This window comes from Haplochromis burtoni, unplaced genomic scaffold, assembly GCF_018398535.1.
Source record: "Haplochromis burtoni strain Fernald_Lab_line unplaced genomic scaffold, NCSU_Asbu1 Contig_120, whole genome shotgun sequence".
NCBI classification, from domain to species: Eukaryota; Metazoa; Chordata; class Actinopteri; order Cichliformes; family Cichlidae; genus Haplochromis; species Haplochromis burtoni.
Genome location: NW_024582481.1, coordinates 509,232 through 530,061, shown reverse-complemented (window position 1 = coordinate 530,061; position 20,830 = coordinate 509,232). Strand labels below are relative to the sequence as shown.

At 43.3% G+C, this 20,830-nt stretch overlaps 2 protein-coding genes across 13 annotated transcripts in view; both read right to left on the bottom strand.

The window, feature by feature from the left end:
* LOC102295024 (band 4.1-like protein 2) overlaps positions 1-13,547 on the bottom strand; it is a 21,468-nt gene extending 7,921 nt beyond the window's left edge. For 3 of the 12 annotated variants that reach the window (XM_042223776.1, XM_042223777.1, XM_042223778.1), the window contains exons 1-27: positions 13,347-13,483; positions 12,337-12,615; positions 12,112-12,216; positions 11,878-11,996; positions 11,533-11,751; positions 11,271-11,358; positions 10,743-10,895; positions 10,215-10,312; positions 9,724-9,896; positions 9,499-9,618; positions 8,594-8,836; positions 8,248-8,382; positions 7,114-8,133; positions 6,691-6,834; positions 6,410-6,559; positions 6,051-6,284; positions 5,796-5,957; positions 5,525-5,698; positions 5,229-5,429; positions 4,974-5,132; positions 4,502-4,708; positions 4,227-4,415; positions 3,436-3,641; positions 3,173-3,241; positions 3,004-3,048; positions 2,254-2,316; positions 44-223 (exon numbers count right to left, since the gene is read on the bottom strand). In XM_042223776.1, coding sequence (XP_042079710.1) covers positions 44-223; positions 2,254-2,316; positions 3,004-3,048; positions 3,173-3,241; positions 3,436-3,641; positions 4,227-4,415; positions 4,502-4,708; positions 4,974-5,132; positions 5,229-5,429; positions 5,525-5,698; positions 5,796-5,957; positions 6,051-6,284; positions 6,410-6,559; positions 6,691-6,834; positions 7,114-8,133; positions 8,248-8,382; positions 8,594-8,836; positions 9,499-9,618; positions 9,724-9,896; positions 10,215-10,312; positions 10,743-10,895; positions 11,271-11,358; positions 11,533-11,751; positions 11,878-11,996; positions 12,112-12,216; positions 12,337-12,585 — 4,905 coding nt within the window. In that variant the 5' untranslated portion in view covers positions 12,586-12,615; positions 13,347-13,483. Of the gene's footprint in view, positions 1-43; positions 224-2,253; positions 2,317-3,003; positions 3,049-3,172; positions 3,242-3,435; positions 4,416-4,501; positions 4,709-4,973; positions 5,133-5,228; positions 5,430-5,524; positions 5,699-5,795; positions 5,958-6,050; positions 6,285-6,409; positions 6,560-6,690; positions 6,835-7,113; positions 8,134-8,247; positions 8,383-8,593; positions 8,837-9,498; positions 9,619-9,723; positions 9,897-10,214; positions 10,313-10,742; positions 10,896-11,270; positions 11,359-11,532; positions 11,752-11,877; positions 11,997-12,111; positions 12,217-12,336; positions 12,616-13,346 lie in introns of those variants that run through there. The other 9 variants (XM_042223775.1, XM_014340356.2, XM_042223772.1 and 6 more) reach the window with 9 other exon arrangements.
* Positions 12,982-20,830, bottom strand: LOC106633677 (myb-like protein X). Its single transcript, XM_042223762.1, has 3 exons — positions 19,925-20,830; positions 14,124-14,677; positions 12,982-13,041 (listed from the first exon to the last, which is right to left on the bottom strand). Exons 2-3 carry the CDS (start codon positions 14,667-14,669, stop codon positions 12,982-12,984), a joined length of 606 nt encoding a protein of 201 aa, XP_042079696.1. The 5' UTR covers positions 14,670-14,677; positions 19,925-20,830.

Sequence of the window (20,830 nt, the reverse complement as noted above, 5' to 3'; positions counted from 1 at the left end):
TAAATGAACTAAAAGGATCAGTTGTTTTTTGTGCCAGACTTACCCCATCCGCGCTGGGCAGAGGCTGACCGTTGATTCCCAGGGTGCGGAAGGGAGAGTGTGTGGACAGGCGCTTGTCCCACTCACTTGGCTTGTGATCTGGGACCGCCTCCATGAAGTTTCTCTTCAGCTCACTGATGCTGGCGTGATGCCTGAGCAGCACCTCCTGAGGCTTATCGAAATCCTTTACAGAGGAAAGTCGAGATGGGAAAGACGTTGCGGTTGAGGGGGGGGAAAGGATGGAGGATGGAGAAAGAGGATAATACAAGGACAGAAAGTACACAGAGGTTGTCCGGGAAGGGAGAGGGAAGGCAGAAGATGTGTCGTAGAGAGGGAGAGATTAAAAGAAAAAAAAAAGTCAGATTATTTGGTGTTTTTTTGCCGTTTTGTGCAACTTTGGTTGATTTATTGATGATTAAATAAGCAGAAGCGGGGTGTTACGTGGTTCGGTTTGGGTAAAAAAGGAAAAGCAAGCCGAGTCCGTGTAGGTGTCAAAAATAGTGATCTCAGGTAGTGCGGGGAAAACAGTTTTACATCAACAATCTCCGCCAGGCGGAGGCTTTTCATGCTTATATTACCATGATGACGTCACACAGTTGGACCTTACTGGAAATGATAGGGCCTGTTCAGAGAATTTACCTAATATGGACATGAACTGCTAGTTTTTAGAGAAAAACAAGTGTGTATTACATTGTGCATTTTGTGAAAGTATATCTATCAGAATGGTGTCCTCAAACGACCCTCCTATTCTTACTAAGTGTGTGTGTAAACGTGCGTGAGTTATATAAGTACGTGCAAGTTTTCTAAAGGCCTGTGTACGTGCAGAACTGAACATAAAACGAAGACAAGGTCCAGCAGGACCCACAGACTTCTGAGTGGTTACTGAACTGTAAAACAGCTTTAAGCAAATAACAAGAATACTGCCGAACAACAATAGACTGATTAAAGTACTGATAATCTATGTAGATTAATATTAACATAGATGTGGTTCAAAGATTATTCTGTCAGCTGGTTCAACAATGGTAAATGATTAATGATTGATACTTCTGCTTATAACTGTGATCATAAGAATACAAAATAAAATATCTCCTGGTCACAGGGGTTAACGTGATTCTAAGCAAACATAAATGTTTCAGATTCCTTAAAAAATGATCAGTGTCTCCTTTTCAAAATGCAAATTAAACCTGGCAGCTGATTCATGAGAGCAGAGCTGGAGCCGCGATTTATCAAGCTGATAAATATTTGGAGTCATTTGGAGCCGTGGTTGGGTAGAGGGCCTAAACTATACAGCGCAACACTGAGCATCTATTTCACAGCATTAGGCTCGCAGTGAAACATGTTAAGAGAAGAGGCTGCAAACCAAAGAGCAGGAGAAAGACGGTGACAGCAGACATTGTAAAAGCTCTTGAAGATGAAGGCTTGTTCCAAATGAAATCCCCGTTCATTTAAGACAAATGAACAACGGTCAAAGCGCTGATTTGGCAACATTTAGCACCAAGTTGATCTTTACAGGCAACCGCAGGATGTGATAGCAAATAAACAGAACATACTGCAAACTATATATCTGTAAATCATGAGCTGTTGTGGTGCAAAAGAGCAACTTAATGATAAATGTTTCACCAAATGGCATTTCTTTCATACACAACACAGCAGGGATCCCCCCCCCCCCCAAACACACATTTTCATTTCTACAGACTAAAACGCTCATTTCCATAATTGTCAAGAAAATGAAATGCATTACTGACAAGTCTGAAAATGAGATGAAGGACAGAGCAAAAGCAGGAACAGGAGAATACTGATGATCTTGAATAAATAAGTGCATAAAACATGAGCTCGGAATGAAACCTGCCATTAAAAAAATAATTAAGGAAAGCTTCACCGTTCTTAGACCTTGGTGCCTCACCAACACCGCACGGTGAATCACTATGAACAGTTTGTGGATTATCAGGAGTGCAGCATCCTGAACAAGTTCAGATTGAACCCAGTCATTTTTTCTTGTTGTTCTAAACTCAACAGCACTCTCCTGAATCAATCGGATCAGAGTCGGTTGCCCCACACAAACACACATTTTTCATGTAATCTACAGCCGCTCGTTAATGCCGACGAGAAAAGTGTGAATCATGCCGCATGCAAGCGTGATGTTAAACAGCAGCCGGTGCGCCAAAGAGCAAGAAAATGCAGCTGGAGACCGACGTCTCCAGAAGGGATACCAACCTCCAACATTAATTGGCTATGTCTGATATATATTGAGTCACCCTCAATTTTCTTAGCTCTTTTCTGTGAAAAATGAAAAGAACAAAAAAAAGAAGGTGGGTTTGTTTCAGTTTCCCTTTATGCTGGCATCAACCACACCTCTTCCATGCACACTACGAAGTTCACTAATGTGTTAATAAAACAGAGAAAGTAAGAGTAAGAGTGCATGCACAGTCGTTTGTGTGACCATAAGGGACCAAAATCTGCACTACACTAACAAAGCAAAGAACAGATGGCTCTGGAGGACTGACCGAAGATTTCTATTCTTATACCGAGAAAAGAAAAAAAGTGATGGAGTGACATAAATGTGATAAAACACCAGTTACCATGCCTCTTTAGTGCATTTAATCTATAATCATGCATGTGTGCATTCCAGTGTTAAGAACAGCAAGCAATGGGAAGAAATGATGTAACTGTTTCAACTTTTAAAAACAGCCAGTAGGTGTTAACGTACTCTGAGACTGTGAGACTGTGAAAGTGTTTGCGATCTAGCCATTGTTATATTTTCTACCTTTTATGAAATTAATAAAAAATAAATAAAAACATTTCTTGTGCATCGAACCTGATGTAGGTTTCATTTACGACCTAGCTGTGTGGGAGCACAACATGAGAAGAGGGTGATATTAGTCTTTGGGATGAGAAGCTCTTTATCATCAGAAATGGAGGTGGAGAAAATGGCTACGGTAGCATGTACGGCACTAAGAATCTGACCTTTCGCATTCGCACCACCTCCGTGCTCGTCGTCTCAGACTCGTGCTACCCCAGGGGAGGAGAGAGGAAGACGTGTTAGCATCCCCTGAATGTTGGCGTTAACACTCAGATCTCAACCGTGGTATAAGCACGTCTTCTGACATGCAAGACGCCTGCGTCTGACACTAACCTGGATGTCCCCATTCATGGTGGATATCAGTGATGAGTCTAGTTCTCTCTGGTCCCTCCACACTGCTGGCTACAGCAGCAAGAGATACACAGTTCACACTCAGACACAGAGAGCGATCTCAGATACTTTAGCATCTTTCGCCACAAAGGCGTTGTACCATTCACAATAAAAGACTTTCTATGAAAACACAACATTTGTTATCACTTTTTTCCACACATATTACATTACCAACATTTACAACAGCGATCAGAGTAACTGAATACCTTGGCGTCAGCCCCGGCTTCGATTTTTGAGGGCTCCACGGCTTCTACGGTGACCTGCAGCTTCCGTTCCTCCTGGCGGCTGGTTTTGATTGGAGTGGAGGTCTGGGGCTGGTCGAGAGTGGCCATGGGGATTCCCGCCTCCATCAGAGCAGCCTGGGAGAAGACCGGAGCACTGACAGGGCGCGTGCCCCTCTGGGCGCTCGCAGCTAGACAAAACGCAGACAAAATGGAAATGAGTGAATGTTGGGTTTTAGCACTGAGCAGGCTGCGAGTGGAGAGTTTTGTGAGGATCACGGTGAGTAAAATGCACACGAAAACAGATATAGCATTAAAAATAAAACATCTTAACAAGCATATGGCACACTTAGCCTCAATGCTGCACAGGTATACTGTACCTCATTTGTTTCCTTTGCTCTCATTTAAAAGGACAAGCACGCATAAGCGTAAGGATGTGATGTGGGCCAGAAGCAGATGTCCACAAAGTGGATCAGTAAAAGCGGTTCTTGTTATATTCCAAAGGCTGGATGCAAAAGCCGACGGCATTAGGCTGCAAAAAGGCATAAAGCTAAATGAGATTGAACCAGGGAAATGACGACGTTAAGAAAGCATTATTTCTTCAATCGAAGGTCCGTGAATAATGGAAAATGCTAGCTGTGAGCCAGTGTGTCCCGTGCAGAGGTTGCAGCTGTTAGAAATGAGTGTTTTTATGAAGCAAACAAGGCATGACCGTGTGTGAGGGTTTTTTTTTAGCCACACACAAAACGAAAAAACTCCACACAAGGAAAAAATACCTGATGCTTTGAGGTCACCCTCGAGTAGAACAAACCAATTATCACTGACACGTGTTTGCGAGGGTCTTTCTTCCAGGATCCGTTTCTCAAACCCCGGTCTCGTCTCAGAAATCTTAATCTTTTTCGTGGCCGCGGCACGAGCAGGAACTGTGACCTGTGCTGGGAGCTGCTCGCGCTCCGAGACAGCGGCTAATACAAACACACAACCAGGTGTTACTCACCTCAGCGAGAAATGTTTCGTATGTATTGGCATACCAAGCTCTTTGGGATTATACCTGATTTCTTAAGGGACTTATCCAGAAGAGTAAACCAATCATCTTCCACCTCTCTCACTGCTGGACGTGGCTGCACCACATCCTGCTGCTGCTGCTGCCGTATTCTCTCCACTACTGTAATTGTCTGCTGTGCTGTCTGCTCTGTGAGTGTAAGCTCTTTAGCAGGTCTTACATCAGGATATATATGGATGCGTTCCACCCCAGCCGCTGACAGAGTACAGAAAAAAAAAACTAAAATGAGACCTGCAGGAAGTTAAATATTCCCTCTACCTAAATATCTTAAATGAGCATTTTCCCCTGACATACTGCACCACCATACAAACACAATATAACTAAGGCTGGTGCAGTATTTCTGCATTCGTTTATAATGTGCTCCTAGTACAACATAATAGAAGTCGAGCACAGTTGCCATGTTATTCAGTCTGATAGCATCTCATAGCAAAGCCGCATGGCCATACAAGCAGCAGAATACCTGGTGCTTTTGCTGCTACATCCAGCAGCACAAACCAATCATCGTCCACTTTTCCTGCTCTTCCCATTTCAATCTTCACCATCTCCACAGGTGGCCTCACACCTTCCACGATCTTCACTCTTGCTTCAGTGGTTGCCACTAGATCAATAATAGGTTTGACTACAGCAACAAACACAGAAACATAAACGTAAATACATCTGATGCAAACTTTTTGCGCACAGCTTCACACAGCACCCATTCGGCGTAGAAATCTACCTGGTTGTACGACCACAGGCTTTTCAAACAGGACAAACCAATCATCTTCTCTCTCAGAGAGGGAGGCAATTTGGCTCGCTCTAATTTCAGACACACTTGTCCTGTCTTGCCCGCCGTCCGCACCAATTACTGTCTTCTTCCATTTTTCGGTCACCTCAACCTCAAAAGTCTTCATTTCTGGAACGATCTGAGCTGGAGTCACTGGCACAGACAGAGTCAAAGGCGTTGAGTGATACTGCTATGACCACCATAGTCCTCTTAGAATATTATGTTTCAGTCTGAATTTACTGTAATACCTGTTGGTATCATGACTTCATCACGTGCAGTACCAAACAGAGCAAACCAGTCATCCTCTCTCTCTGGCTGGGGAGGCTGTGGTGTAACCTGGTCAATCTGAAGCAATCTCTGCTCTATACTTTTCACTTCAGTTGAAACATCTGGATAGATTTTAGTCTGCATCGACATAGAAACTGCAAAACAAAATTTTGATTTCAACTCTGGCTACTATGAAGCACAAGATAAATCTTTTGTTGATCTTATAAAAGCACATTTGTGAGCTGCAGATACCTATAGGGACATCTGGAATACCTTGCTTGGGAGCCACTGCTTCCACTTTCTCCATAACAGCATCCTCAACTACAAGCTCCCGCCTGGAATCAACAGCCTCTGCTTCAGTCAAGGCAGAAACACTCTCTCTGGTGTAAACCTCAACATACTCAGCCATGGAAGCTACCAACAAAGAAACGGAAAACTCGCTGTATGACACTTGAGGCAAAAAGTGAATGAAGAAACAGCAGGAGCGCAGGGGAAAATCTGCTCTACCTGGTGCCACAAATGAGGGCTGCCTAATGGGAACATCCAGCAGCACAAACCAGTCATCTTCTCGCTCTTTCACATCCTGTAGAAGTGCTACCCCCTCCCTTTCTGGCAGCATTTGTTTTGCGTCAGCACCTTCAACCAAAATGTCAAATCTTCTTTCTCTCTGCTCAAGAGCTGTTACTTCAATCAGAGAAGCACGTTCCTCTGGGTGAGCAGCAATTCGCTCTGAAAAGGTGACTTAGTAAAAAAAAAAAAAAAAAGAGGAAAAAGCTCAGGGACTTTGAAAATAAGAGTACCTGCAGTGCTTAGAATAATTGGTTCTGCTAAAGCTGTGAGCCAGCACAGGGGACTTTTATGAATACCTGGTGGTGCGTGTGACGTTTGTCTTGAAAAAACATCCAATAACACAAACCAATCATCAACTTTGTCTGACACTTGGTGTTGTAGCTTTTCTCCTATATATCTCGATCCGTCTTCGATTGCTATTTCTTTCCTCTCTTCCATGTGAGTAACTGGTAAGCAGAGTCAGGAGAGGCATCTTTAATCGCCAGCATTAACATGCAATTCTTTCATGAGCGAGTAAGGACAAAATAAAGCACAAGGAAGTTTCAAAAAACAAAACAAAAACAAGACCGAGCAGTACCTGATGGCCCAAAAAGCTTTTGTCGGGGAGTAAAATCCAGCAACACAAACCAGTCATCAACCCGTTCAACGCTGATATGTGGTTTTTCTTTCTCGGGGTTGAAATGACCACCCTTGTCCACTTGAACACGTTCCACATCGGCAACTATGTAGGAAAGTGAAGACAGAATATTTGAGCGCGACGGAAAACAAATGCCCAGCTGGAAGAGAAGCTGGGCAGTGGTGGTTATTCTCTCTTTAAAAAATACATAGGCCGTATGAAAATCTAAAGTCGAGTATATCTTACACCTCACTGCAGAAATCAAAGCAAAAGAAAAGAGCAAAACGAAAGCCGGTTTGGTTAATATAATGCTGGTGCTTCGGGACATGTATGTCTTTATGGTTTTGATGATATTAGAATATCAGAGGGATTAGCATACTTTACCTGGTGTTTTGAAACCAGCTTTGTGTGGAGGCTGATCTAAAAGTATGAACCAAACATCATCAACTCTCGCCTGAGACAGACCTTCTGACCTTTCTGGAACCTCCCTCTGTGGCCTCTCCTCCACCACTTCTGTCTTACGCCACAGTTCCTGTCTTTCTAACATCTCCTCTGATGCAACACTAGACTGTCCCTGCACGTCTTCCATGCCTTCCTGCTGCTGCCCCCTCTCTTGTACAATAGTCACTATCTTCTCAGTCCTATGCTGAACCTTCTTGTATCCTGCTACAGCAGCAGAGCCGGCGACGTCTGCATCTTGCCACTCCTGTTCCATTTCACGCAGTTTCTCTCTAAAGCTATCGTCTGTGTCTTCTTCACCCTCCCACTTCACCCGTTTTATTTGTTCTTCCAAGTCATCCACTTCACCCTCACTTATATCTATTCTCCGCACAGATTTCCTCACCACCATGTCCTTTATACCCCTGGATTGGATTGACTGTCTCTGCTCCAAATTGCTCTCTCCTTCCCTTAACGCTTCTACCACTTTCTTGCCCACTTGTTTTTCGCTCTCCCGCTTCACCACGATGTCTTCCTCCTCAGGCAACAAGTCCTTTAAAAACACCTCTTTTATTTGTTCTTCCAATTCGTCCACTTCGCCTTCTTCACCCTCTTTTATAACTCTTCTCCTCACAGATTTCCTCACCACCATTTCTGTTACACCTTTGGCTTGGATCAACTGTTTCTGCTCCATGTCTCTCTCTTCTTGTTTTAGCTTTTCTACCTCTTCCTCCCCCAGTTCTTCCTCTACTGCATGCTGAATTCTCCCTGCAATTTCATCAATTTCTTGTAGCCTTTCCTCAAGATCCCTCACGTCCCTCAATCTTCCTTCCAAAATTTCCTTCTCTGTAAATGCATCCACCAACATCACTGTTTCCCGCATCCTCCCAATCATCTCCTCAGTGATCATTTGCTGTTCTTTCACGCTTATGACCTGCTCCTCCTCCTCCCCCTCCGTGGTAGAGACTGGAAGAGTGATACAACAAACCGTTTAAGTGCTTAATTAATTGGTTTTTTTTTACCATTTTTTACCCAAAAAAGTGTGAAGGTTTTTGCAGAAAGCCAGACAAAGAAACTCACGTTGAAGTTTTTCAAAATGCTCAGAGGGAGACACGCTGAGCAGACGGTCAAAGTACAGGAACCAGTCATCCTGTTTTATCACCACTGGTTCCAGTTGGTGGTCCATAGAGCTCGTTTTTGCCAAGCTAGTTTCAGCTGACATCAAAAAACAAGGTGCAACATTTTTTGTATCAGGTGATCAAACAACAACAAACTTCAACCAGCTGAAACGAGAAGGCCACGTGGAGCCACGCGCCTGGTTTCTTACTGAGTAGTGCCGTGTGCATATAGTATGGTGGCAACATGAATGATGCGCATGTTAAATTTGCGATATTTGACGCTACCCATGCACTATAAAGGTAGATACCTGGCTCTTCAACAAAATCAAAGGGTGAGATAAATGGAATATGAGGCTGATGATCCAGAAGAATAAACCATTCATCTTCCGTTCTCCTCTGCTGGTGATCGTCATCGCTCGCCAGATCCTGCCATGGCTGACTGACTGTCTGGATAATGGTTTGAGGACCAGCAGTCCCAGTCTCCGTGCCAACAGTACGCCCCTCCTCCTCCTCCCAGGACTGAGTGAAATTCTGCTCAAACTCCCTTCCGGCTGTGAAGACATGACGAGGTGATGCCAGTTATGTAATGGTTTTGCTGCAGAGATGACGACCGGCTGTGAATGCTGCACAGCGCTTCAAGCAAGCAAGATTTCAAGCTTTTGTGCCAGACTTCTGTGAGTCCAGTAAAGCGAAGTTAGTATAAAGATGAATGAAAGATGCCTTTTGCACTTTGGAACACAAACAGGCTCCAGATGGAACCCGTTACAATGATGGGCACTGGGGCAGTGATGAGGGAGGTCAGTCAGTCAAAAGTTCAAGCATAAAGGCAAATGAAAATAAGCAAATGAAAGCGATTGTGCAACACACGTTAAGTGCAAAGTTATGAAATGAAAAAAAAGAGGAACAAGAGCCTCAAGACTGGAAATACCTGTTTAGAGTTACATTTGTGAGGAAATTTGTTTAATTTCTTTCAGATTTCAGTAACCAACAATACTGTGGAGTCACACCGGGGAAAGTACAGGGTACGTGTCCCTTCTCATGTATCAGAATAGGTCACTTTCCAGACAAGCTAACTGTGCTGAACAGCAACAGTTTTGCAGGTATGGAAGCAAAGATGAATGGAAAAATGATGCAAAAAGGCTGTTAGATCCTACAAAGCAATCTGCGAGTAGAAGGTATGCCAAAAGGCATCACTTCACACACTTCGAAGTACCTGTGAATTCGGAAGAAGGCTGGGGTTTTTCAGATACCATCAGCAGTGACCAATCATCAACCTGAGTCCTGGCTGATGCCGAGACTACCTGCAGAAACTGGAGAGTTTCATCTCCAGGTTCTATAGCAAAAGAAGTCAGAGGGCACCTTATTGGACCTGTGGTTTATTGCAGGACACACACACACACACACACACACAGGTGTGACAACATACACTCACGCATACCTCCATCTAGGTTGCGAGACAGCCTCTTGCTTGCAGATCGTGTGAAGCGAGGTGCCGGCCGGTCGATCATGGAGCTCGCCTGGCGGGTCTGGGCCTGAGTACGACCGCTGTACCGGAACTTAGAGCCCAAGGCGAGGAAGCGACGTGAAGAGGGCGGCTCCACTGTTGAAACCCTGAGCAAGAGATATAAGAATTACATTTTAATCTACACATTATTTGACCATTACATGAACACTGTGGATTCAAAATTATAAACCCTGCACTGTCTTCTTTAAAAAAAAAAAAAAAAGGATTTGTGTTATGTAAAAAGATTAGCAACATGTTTGGATTTATCTCATTAAACAGACAAAAGCTTTAAGAGTGTTCAGCTTTTCCTCTGTGGTTAAAACTGCTGTGGTGCCAATACAGGGGTTAAGGTGGAGTGAGGAGTTAGCCAATTAACAAGTGGATAGGGAGGACCTAAGTGTCACTCAGAATCAAAGCGTTGTTACCTGAAGAAGGTATGATGTTCAACACAAACTTTCCACAGCTTCTTTGAGGCTTTGTAGTTGGGCAGCTTGAAACCAATGGTGCTTTCATACTGCTCTTGCTAAAAGCAAAGAAACAAAAGTCAAATTCAATGACTCCATAGCGACATTATTCTGCAATTGTGAAACACAGTTTTCTTTAAATAGTGAAAGAAACTGAAAGACATCTGAAAAGCTGGATGTATCTTATCATTCTTGCAATCAGTTGGCTCAGTCGTACAGTTACATTTATGTGTATAAGAAAACCAATAGCAATATAAACTAACAGTACTATTACATTTTATACCAGCCACTTCTGCTGAGAAATAATAAATAAGTCTAGGGGGTTAGAGTAACCCCCCCCACACACACAATCTATTGGTTATTAAAAGAAATCAGTTCTTTACATTTTTCAAAGCTAAGCTCAGAGGAAATCTATGGAAATTGGATCTGTATAGAACAATAAAAAATCAATACAGGTCAAACATACAGACTATGTAAAGTGAGATTTACCTCTGACGGCCTGATTTTGATAAAAAAGCTGCTCCGTTTGTATGAGATCTTGAGCACTTTGGGCCAAGGGAAACGGTTGATCCTCAGCTTGTCTTTGTAAACCATCAGACCACTGGAGCAAACGCCCAGCATTATATCAACACCGTCCAGATCCTGCATGCAAGAAACGCCACGGAACATTTACAGCCCTGACCAAACACCGCCAGCCTGCTCTTGCAATAATCAGTCACCGGGGGGCAGACTTTCTCACGAAACACGAATGCTGTTTGAGGTCATGGAGTTTAGGATGTTATTAATCTCTCTTTTTTTTTTCCAAAGGGGTATGACATCAATTTTGTAATTAAATATGGATGCTACTGCTGCAATACAATGATGCTATTGTAAAAAGAGCATTTTAAAATCGAATAAAAATCAATACATGCATACATACTCGTGACATGCTTCTATGAAAAAGACTGGACCACGTGTTAAGAAGCAAACCATTCATCCAAACCAGTAAAATAATTTAAAAAATAAAAATAAACATACCTTGGCTTGGTGCAGGTCAACTCCATACATGGCGAGCTTCTTGGCATTTTCCAGAAACAGCAGATCTGCCTGGGCTGGACTCATTGATCTGGAGGCACACACGATAACGTTTAATTCAAAGACGTATTTTACTGTCAGAATCATTTTTGAGGCTCAATCATCTTCAAGCAGCTTTGAAAATGAATTAGGTTCCTTCAATGTATGCACACTGGGCTTAAATGAACACTGTGAAAAGGGCGTGTCTAGACAACTCCTTAATGACCTGTATGTGCGGTGCAGATCCATCACTTTTTCCTCCAGCTCTTTGCTCTGTCCGGGGGCCAGGTTCAAATCTTTAACGTAGTCTGTTCCATGGAGCTCGGGGTCATACTCTCCGAGTTCTGACTGGGCTGTGTAGGAGCCCAGCAGGGACAGTGTGACAAAGGAACAGGGAAGAACACCAAGCATAATGTCCTTTCTCAGCTGGAGACACAGAAAGTACCTGGAAAAGGTGTGAAACGATTAAGGAATTGAGTCTATGAACATTTATCCTGGGTTGAATAAATGCAGTGCAAAAGCTCCCTATTGCCTCATGTTGATCCATTCCTTTAAGCTGATGCTTGCTCACCTGGTTAGGTCTTCAGTAAGCTGAGCTGGATCAGGAGGGTAGAACTTGACGTTGAATGTAAACTCATAGACAGCACCTGGAACCTGTTTCCGTATCTCTTTGGTGGGTTCCAACCATGTCTGAGCAAAACGGAAGAAATGCAAGAAAATTTGCTCACTTTTTTTTGCACTGTCATTCATAACATCCAGTTATGCTCCAAGTAATTAACACTACAGAAGGGTAAAACCATCCTACCTTGCTGGTTGGGGTTTCCCAGTGAGCCAGGCTAAAGTAGTCTTTCTCCAGGAGGTTAACATGGTCACACACCTTTGTAAGAAGTTCTTGGCCTTTAGCATGTTTCTAAATGAGCAAGAGAAACGCAGACATGGGACACACGGCAAGAGAAACTCTTCAGTTTCCATGTTTATCATCACAGAAAAGCAAACGCAACAGTGGTGCATTTTGGGAGGGTTTGCTTACATCAAGTTCACACTCAAACTGAGCGTCGTCCAGCAGGGTGACTTTGCACTGCATGGTCTTCTGACGTTTAGAGCCTTTAACCTCTTCAGTCTTCTTTTCTGTCTTTTCTTTTGCAGGCTTCTCTTTCTTTGCCTGCTTTTGTTCCTTTTCCTCTTCTTTGATTGGCTCTTCCTTTTCTGCTGGTTCTTCTTCTATTTTCTCCGTGTCCTCCTGTTTCACTTCTTCCACTGCTTCAGGCTCTTTTATCATAGCCTCTTCCTTGTGTTCCTCTTGGGCTGGCTAAAATAGTCAAAACCAGACAATTGCCAAAGTGTGTCACAAAGATGAAAGAGAAAGTGGGAGACATTATACAGAGCACCATACTAAGGTAGTACTCAAATAACCCAGGATGAACCCGAGCGGTTGATACTAGCGTTAGTTCAAACCAGCATGGGTCATCTTTGTTTCAGACCAGCCTTTAAGCCCAAGTGAGCACAGTGATGCTCACTGAGCAAGCTGTCCACATAAAAAATTCATTAGAAAGCAAAACCCAATCAGCAGCATGAAGTGCTTTTTTTATAACCTTTGTCTGCAGTGATGTTCTTTTTTAGCCCTTGTTTTAGAAAATACAGTTAGATGAGTTAGATAAATCTGTCTGGAGTCGGTCTACAGCACCTCTGAAAGTCTGTAATACCTCTTTTCCATCAAGGTCAGGCTTCCTGGGGTCTTGTTATCACAAGGACATTGCAAACAGTCTGAAACCACGGCAGTCGGCTTAAAAATAGGACTGCACATTACTCCAAATAAATACGGTCTGTTTTTAGAGTTAGCTTTGTTTTTTGGTAGAAATACACAGGCAAAATATATTGTTTGACCCGTAAGTTTTGGAGGTCTGTTTAGGAGAGGCGGCCATATCTTTACATTTCCAGTGATCATGCTAATTTAAGCCAACTGCCTACTGGTTCTACTTTCATCTTAATCACAGTGAATCTTAGAACAAGTACTCTAAATGTGAGATTGTTAGGACTCACCTGCGCCTCTGTGCTGCTTATAGAGTGCTGATCAGCAGCCTGTTCAATATCTGGCTCAGTTTTAAGCTCAGGCTCAGGAGCAGCAATCGGTGCTTTCACCTGCTCCTCACTCGGTCCTTTCACTTCCTTCACTTCCTTCTCCTCTTTCTTTCCTTTGCTCTTTCCCTTGTCTTTTTTCTTCTCTTTGTTCTCTTCTTTTTCCTCCTTTTCTTCCGGCTTTGCTTCCTCCCCTTCTTTCTCTTTCTTCTTTGCTTCTTCTTTCACCTTTTCGTCTTCTTTTTTCTTCAACTCCTCTTTTGGTTTTTCCTCTTCTTTTGTTTTTGCTTTTTCCTCTTTCGTTTTTTCCTCTTCTTTCTTCTTAGCTTTTTCCTCCTCTTTCTTCTTCGCTCTCTCGGCTTCTCTGGCTTTTTCTTCTTCTTTCTTCTTTGCTTTTTCCTCTTCCCTCTTTTTTATCCTCTCTTCTTCCTCTGCTTTCCTTTTTGCTTTCTCCTCCTCTTTCTTCTTTAATTTCTCTTCTTTTTCTTTTTTCTTTGCCACCTTCTTGTCAACCTTTTCTTCCTCCTTCTTTCCAGCGTCTGCCGCCTTGCCTTTGACCTCAGCAGTTTCCTTCTTTTTCTCTTCCTTTTTCTCCACTTGCTTTTCCTCCTTTTCTACAGTCTGCTGTGTTGTCCCTTCCTCGTTTTGCTCCTCTTTTTTCATCAACTTTTCCTCCCCCTTTTTTTCCTCCCCCTTTTTTGTCTCCTCCTTTTTCACTTTCTCTTCATCCTTTTCTTCTGCTTTTTTCTTGGCCTCTTTCTTTTTCTTTTTGCTACCTTTCTTCTCTACTTTTTCTTCCACGTTCTTTTTCTCTTCTTTAGGTTCTGCTTTGTCGTCTTTCTTTTTCACTTCTTTCACCTCTGGTTTTTCCTCCTCTGCTTTGGCCTCCTTGTCTTGACTTTTCCCTTCTTCCACCTTCTCCTCTTCTTTTTTATCTACTTTTTCCTCTTTGTCTGCCTTTTCGTCTTTGGCTTTTTCTGCCTCAAACACCTCTTCCTCTGAGCACTGCGATCGGCGCTTGAGGAAAGAGGAGAAGAGACGAGAAAGGCCTTTGCCAGCAGAGGTCCTGGTACGAGGCTTTAGCTGCTCCTCCTCAGGGGAGGTCGCTGCTTCGGCAGGCCCAGGCTCAGTGACCTGTTCCTGGGCCTTTGTGCTCGACTGCTCCCCCTCTGGGTCAGATGTAGCCGCCTCTGCCTTCTGCTTGTTCTCTGGTTCGGGCTCAGCACTACTGGTCTTCTGCTTGCCCTCAGTGTCTGCCTCAGTCACGGCAGTTGCCTCTGTTGTCATGGTAGCCACTGCGAAGGTGAAACAGAAGGGAGTCATAGATGAAGAAAGGTCACAGCATTGATGGTGTCCAATAAACCAGGTTAACTTAACACTTCATTTACACATACGCAGTTTTGGAACAAAAGGGTTTTTTTAAATAAATTTTAGGACATTTTTAAAGCATTTTACAGGTAAAACTAGTGACTTTTTAATCAAGACAGCAACTATCACATCAGCTACACAAAATTTACTAAAATCTGTGGATTATTTCCTGTTTTAAGCTCTATCTAATCTGCCTTTCAGTCATCGCCCTCGGCTCAGATTGCCAGCGGAACAGATAATGTTTTATTTTATGACACAAACAGGATTATTTCTACCCGTTCCTGCTTATTTTCTCTTAAATATTCTGCATTTTGGCTTACACTCTTAATTAACAATAAGCTATTTTTCACTGTAATTTTCATTGTTGCTTCAGTGTATCGTTAGCTGCCTACTCCTTAAGAGTGCCTATTATTTATTAATATTCCAGGAGACATGGAGCCAACTGCCACCTACAGACTGCGCCGTGACTCAAACACACGCACGTATTTACACATGCACAAACATCATTTCATCGCACAATGGTCCTCCTTGTTGCAGAGTGTTTCTCTGAGATCTCACAACAGGCTCATTAAAGCTCACTGACACAAAGGAGGCATTCTGCTCCGGATTTGCCTATTAGCACTGTCTACATTGGGCATGCCTGGCTCTTCAAATCACACACGCCCCTCATGCTTAGGTCATCTAAGGCACTAGAACAATATGACAATAAAGAGATAAATAAACCAATAAAAAGCTTATAAAGTTTTTTAAAAGTCATTCTTAACGTCTAAAATTGCAGGTCAATAAATTAACTCTTACTTCAGTCACATTTTGCTCTGCACAGTATTGTTATTGTATATGTCTGCTAGTAATGAGTAAATAAGCCACCTGATTACTCACACAATTTCAAATAGTTTAACACATCGAGATTTAAAAAAATATTTCTTAGTGGTTTCACGTCCATCTCATTTTACCTCTTGTACTTTTCAACCTCACTCGGTTAAGGTGAGGCTGACTTCTGTCAGTATGTAACAGAGCGAGCATACCTGCCCGTGTTATTACAATCAAAATGATGTGACTCGCAGTCCCAGTACTTGGGCCCTTTAATGAACACAACTTTGATCCTCTGCGGTGGCAGTGTGAGGACAGATCTGGTATATTTAGAAACTTCTAACCAGCTGATTAAATCACACAGGGACTAAAAAAAAACTGCAGGTATTGTGCAATGGCACAACACCTCGCTTAAGCAAGTTACAGCCACTCGCATCGCAGATCAGCTCCTTATTTCGACTGTGCCGATGTGCACGCTCCCCTGAACTAGGTCTCGTCTGACTGGTGACGAATGTGGCTGTGTTTTTGTCTCGTCCATATGTAGTTCAAGTCCCACCCTGGGCTGGGGGAGGGGTGGGGGATGGGAAAACGCTAGACGGGCAGACGGGCCAATCTTCCAGATGCACGGGGCCGCCCCCGTTGGGTGCAGCCTGGACCTCTATACCGTGCACTTCCCACTGGCACTACAGGACAGCGGGAGAGGAGGAGGGGGGTACACATAAGAACAAATCCTCTTTAGCCCTCCCATTGTTTGTGTCCAGTGACCAATAACTGGGCTGAACACTATAACTAATCCTGCCTACCCTTCCCCCCCCATAAGACCCCCCCCCCCGTAGGCCTATTCCCTAGGTCACCACACACACAACCATATGCACATACACACACAGATAGTGGTATGCATCAATGCTCACAGTCTCCTTTGGGTCTTTTAGTGCTCTGTCATCTCAATTCTGATTGTCAGAAAGCAGACATGCTCCTAATGGACCAGCTGAGCTTGTGTCTGCTGCCTCCTCCATTTTGTGTTGCCTATCTAACATCTCTGCTGTCACCCAGCTGAGCAGGCCCAACCTGCATCCTGACCAATTGAGACGGCGACCGTCACGCCACAGGATCTCAACTCACAGTTAATTTCTAGCAACGTGACTAATATCTCCTCCTCTTACACATGGATGAAATGTTGCTGCACCGAGAGGGATAAAACTGCCCTCAATACCATATAATTAGTGTCTCTAATGAGCTAAATTATAGATGAAGCAGGCCACCCTCCAGCATAAGTGAGCTGCTGGATCAGGTGTGAACAGAACTGGAGTCAAAAGAGGATGTGATTTAGAGTTTATTATGCTCTTAATTCATCTGAAGGTTATTTAAAAATCTGAAAATAGGTGATATGACTGAGTGAACCTGACTTACAAGAAAAATTGCATATGCTTAGTTATTAGTTATTAGAATAACTGCTTGAACTGATGCTAACCCAGCCACACGATCAAAGCTCTATTTATCATTCTCACACTCCGAAAATATATTTGTCTCGCTACTAAAACCGTCACACTGTTTACCAGTGACGCTGCAGCAGCACCGCTGCGTGCATGTGTAATAAAATAAAAGCAGAGGGCTGAATGAAGACGAGCTTGCAGAGACACAGGAGGAGGAGGAGGTAAAGTGTATAAATAGCAACGTGTGCGCAAGAAGCTGGGACTCATTAGTTGGCCTTTATAGACAACCTCATATCTATTCCTGTTCACAACACGTGTATACATGCGTGCACCATCGCAACTGCACACTCAATTCCACTTAAAGCCCAGTTTTTGAAAATGGATTTAATCTGAATGAGTGCACTGCTCCGTCATTATCAGCACTGACCGCTGACTTAAAATAAGCGCGGCTCCCAAAATAACTGCAACGACGTATAAATACTAGAAGACAACGAAAGCATGTTTCCTGGGCACTGACAGTAGGCTTAAGGAATTAGAAGGAGTTTAGAGTTAATCAGCCCCCAAGTGACCAAGTGAGATTATCTCCATCTACCTGCCCACAGGATCTCTCTCTCTCTCTCTGTCGCCCTCCACCCTGATTCGCCAGCTCTGTGCTCCTCATCCTACATGCATCTGTATGTGTGTGTGCGTGCGTGCGTGAGCAAGGAAAAAGAAAAGCTGGCAGAAGCACAGTGGTGATCCACTGTGCTGATTCATGGTTTTATGTGGAGCCCCGCCTACCTGGCTGAAAATCAACAGAAATGAACTGAAGACCAAGATATCAGCCCCTCCGGCCACATGGTGGCTCCCATTAACCTCTCCTTGCAAACAGAGGCACACATGACAACATACACGCCAACACGTGCCTCGCTAACCTATTCGTGTGCGGTTAACATAGAAGCCTGCCTAGCAACACTGTGAATACAAGCACACGGGCAGGGATTTATATCCATATTTCGTCTTTACAGTTTTCATAAACACGTTTCTTAAATGATCACAGGATGTAAATTGCTACTGTGTAGTTATGGATTATGGACAGGAAGCATAGGCTGACTACAACAAATGAAATGTAGCAATCAAAGATTGGGTCCACAATCTCCCGTGTGAACCGGAGGACGGTCGAACAAACGGTGTTGGTTTCCAATGGTTTATTTCAGTCTGGCTATCAGTGTAAACCTATCCCAAACTCAGTGCCACACCAATCAATACACACAGATGGTGTCTGTGAGTGTGATGCTGTAACATGAACCGACATGGGAAAACAATGAAGTACCGTGATTGATTTACTGCGGTTGCCCTGAAAGCAATTTCGAATCCTTTTCCAACATTACCTCAGCCGCCGCCGATTAGAGTCATAATATTTCTGTACATTGTGAACGAAAGCTTCTTTCCATCTTGCAGAGACATAGAAATACAGACACGTTATAAGATTCAGAATCAGCTTTGTGCCATTACTCAGTTTTCTGTCATTAAGTGAAAAAAAATGTCTAATTTGATCCTAGAATTATTTGTGAAAAGGTTATGTTAAATTTACTTTTTCCTTGGTGTTTAATAATCGTAATCACTGTCCTAACTGATGAAGGAAAGAGCAAATGGCTCTAAGGGATGCAGAGTCTGTTCCCTGTTTGGTAATGCTCATACAACACAGTAGTAGTCTAACTGCTCAAATGCATCATAACTCCCAAAAGAGGATTAACATCAGCAAGCTCTTCTGGGACCTGGATGACCTCACTCTCACACAGAAAGACCAAAAACATCTTTGCGTATCACTTCAGCAGCTCTGTGTCCACAACACTGCTGATTCAGCAGTGCAGGAGACCCTCAGTCTTATCTGTTATTTTTAACCTCCGTGTTTACCTCTGTTGCTCATGCCAGCACTTGCCAGTTCTGCTGCATTAGTTCAACCCGCGACACTCTCCCTCATCCGCCCTACGTCACATCTGCAGCGCTTCATAAAAGATTATCTGACTATATATATTCAGCAGTATCATCAATGGAGATGAGGCTTATTGGATGAGTTGCTCCGAAGTACGCAGGCAGGAACAAGACAGGCACAGGCACATGAAGCCCTGTGGTAAAGATGGGCATCTTTTAACCCCTAATACACTCCTCACGGTGCAAAAGCGAGCAGAAAATATGAAATCCAAAGCAGAGCAGCACCAATTAAAAATAAACAAACAAGCAACAACTGAACATCTGAACAGAGAAGACAGACACAAGAGCATCATCAGCAATAACACATTTTAAGTATGATTTAAGAGACCTAAACAGGGCGGCCATTCTCAGGCATCCCAGTCAATACTTTTAAAGCTCTTTATGTACCTGTCAGACAATAAAAAAATAAATGAAATAAAATAAATTAACAAAAAAAACTGTTTTATAGAAAACCTATGTTTTTTTTCTTGTTATAATCTATGTTTATCAATTTTTTTCAATCATAATATATCAGGATTACTATAATAAAAAGAGGGAAAATTGCAAAGTGGGTTTTCCCGAAATGTCTAAATGCGCCCTCTTTTAGCAGAGCGATCATTGCATTTATTTATTTATTTTACACTAAACAACAACACACCCTGCCTCCACACTACTGTTCGTTTCTAAAGGTGTTTTATTTGTTTGGTTGTTTTAAACTAAACAATCCTCAAGCGGAACAAATTCATTAATTACGCGTTAATAATAATAATAATAATAAATGATCAATTACGTTTAAAATAATCTAAAATGTAACTTTTTCACCCTCCTTCCCTGAAACAGTTACGGGCTGTGTCGGACCTACATGCCGGGGTATTTAAACAATCTGTGCACGAAAATGGCGCCGAATGTGCAACAAAACAAACACACACCAACTCATCTCCACAGCCCCGGCGCATGCGAGCCTGAAATGCGGCTTACCTACTCCGGGATCAGCATCAAGGAGGAGACTGGATGGCGCAAAGACGGACAGAAAAAAATGCGATATTCCGCGCGTTCACACGAGAAACAATGCTGCTGAGCGACACATGCTTTGTTGTGCTTGAAGGTGTCCGATGCTCGTAAAGGGGTGGAGTCTCACGCCGAGGCTTGGACTTCAGCTGAGCGAATGAGCACCAACCAGCGTGGCTTACAAACCCATGCCAAGGCGGAGGAGATGCACACAACTTTCATATAAGGCTGATGAGGCCAGCTCCAGAGAAATTCTGATTTAATATAAAAACGGTGCATAATAATGACGCCTAGAACATTTAAGATGGTTTTAGAAATTGCTCATGAATGAAATTTAGTAAGGCTATGTGGGTTTGCCAAGTAAAAACCCATATTTTGATTCATTTCACTGTATTGACCCCTTTTAAAAGTGCATGCGTGGTGTGGATCGGTTAAAGCGAGCGATCATTAGTACTGTGCAACGCCCAGAAGCAGGAGGAGGCAGGCACCAACACAACATAGGTAAGGGTCTCAAGACTGCAGACGTGACAGAGGAACAGCTTAAAACTCTGCCCAGCTGAAAACTACAATCCCAGACACACCCACCCGTCGATCTACATCTCAAAATTCAAAAACAAGCTCACACACATATGGGTCTTGTTTTTGGGCACACACATACACACAAGCAGTCTTTATGGACCACATGACGGTTCCCCCACCCATCTGCTTGACCCCATTAGCGACATACGGCTCATAGGCAGAAGGGGGCTCATTATTCTCAGAACCACACGGGGGTGAGGCGCCATCACCTTTGTCCTACACAGGCAAGTTCATGTGGCGGGCGTTATCAGTGTCATGTCATGTCTAGCACTATTATATGCTGAAGAAGATAAAATA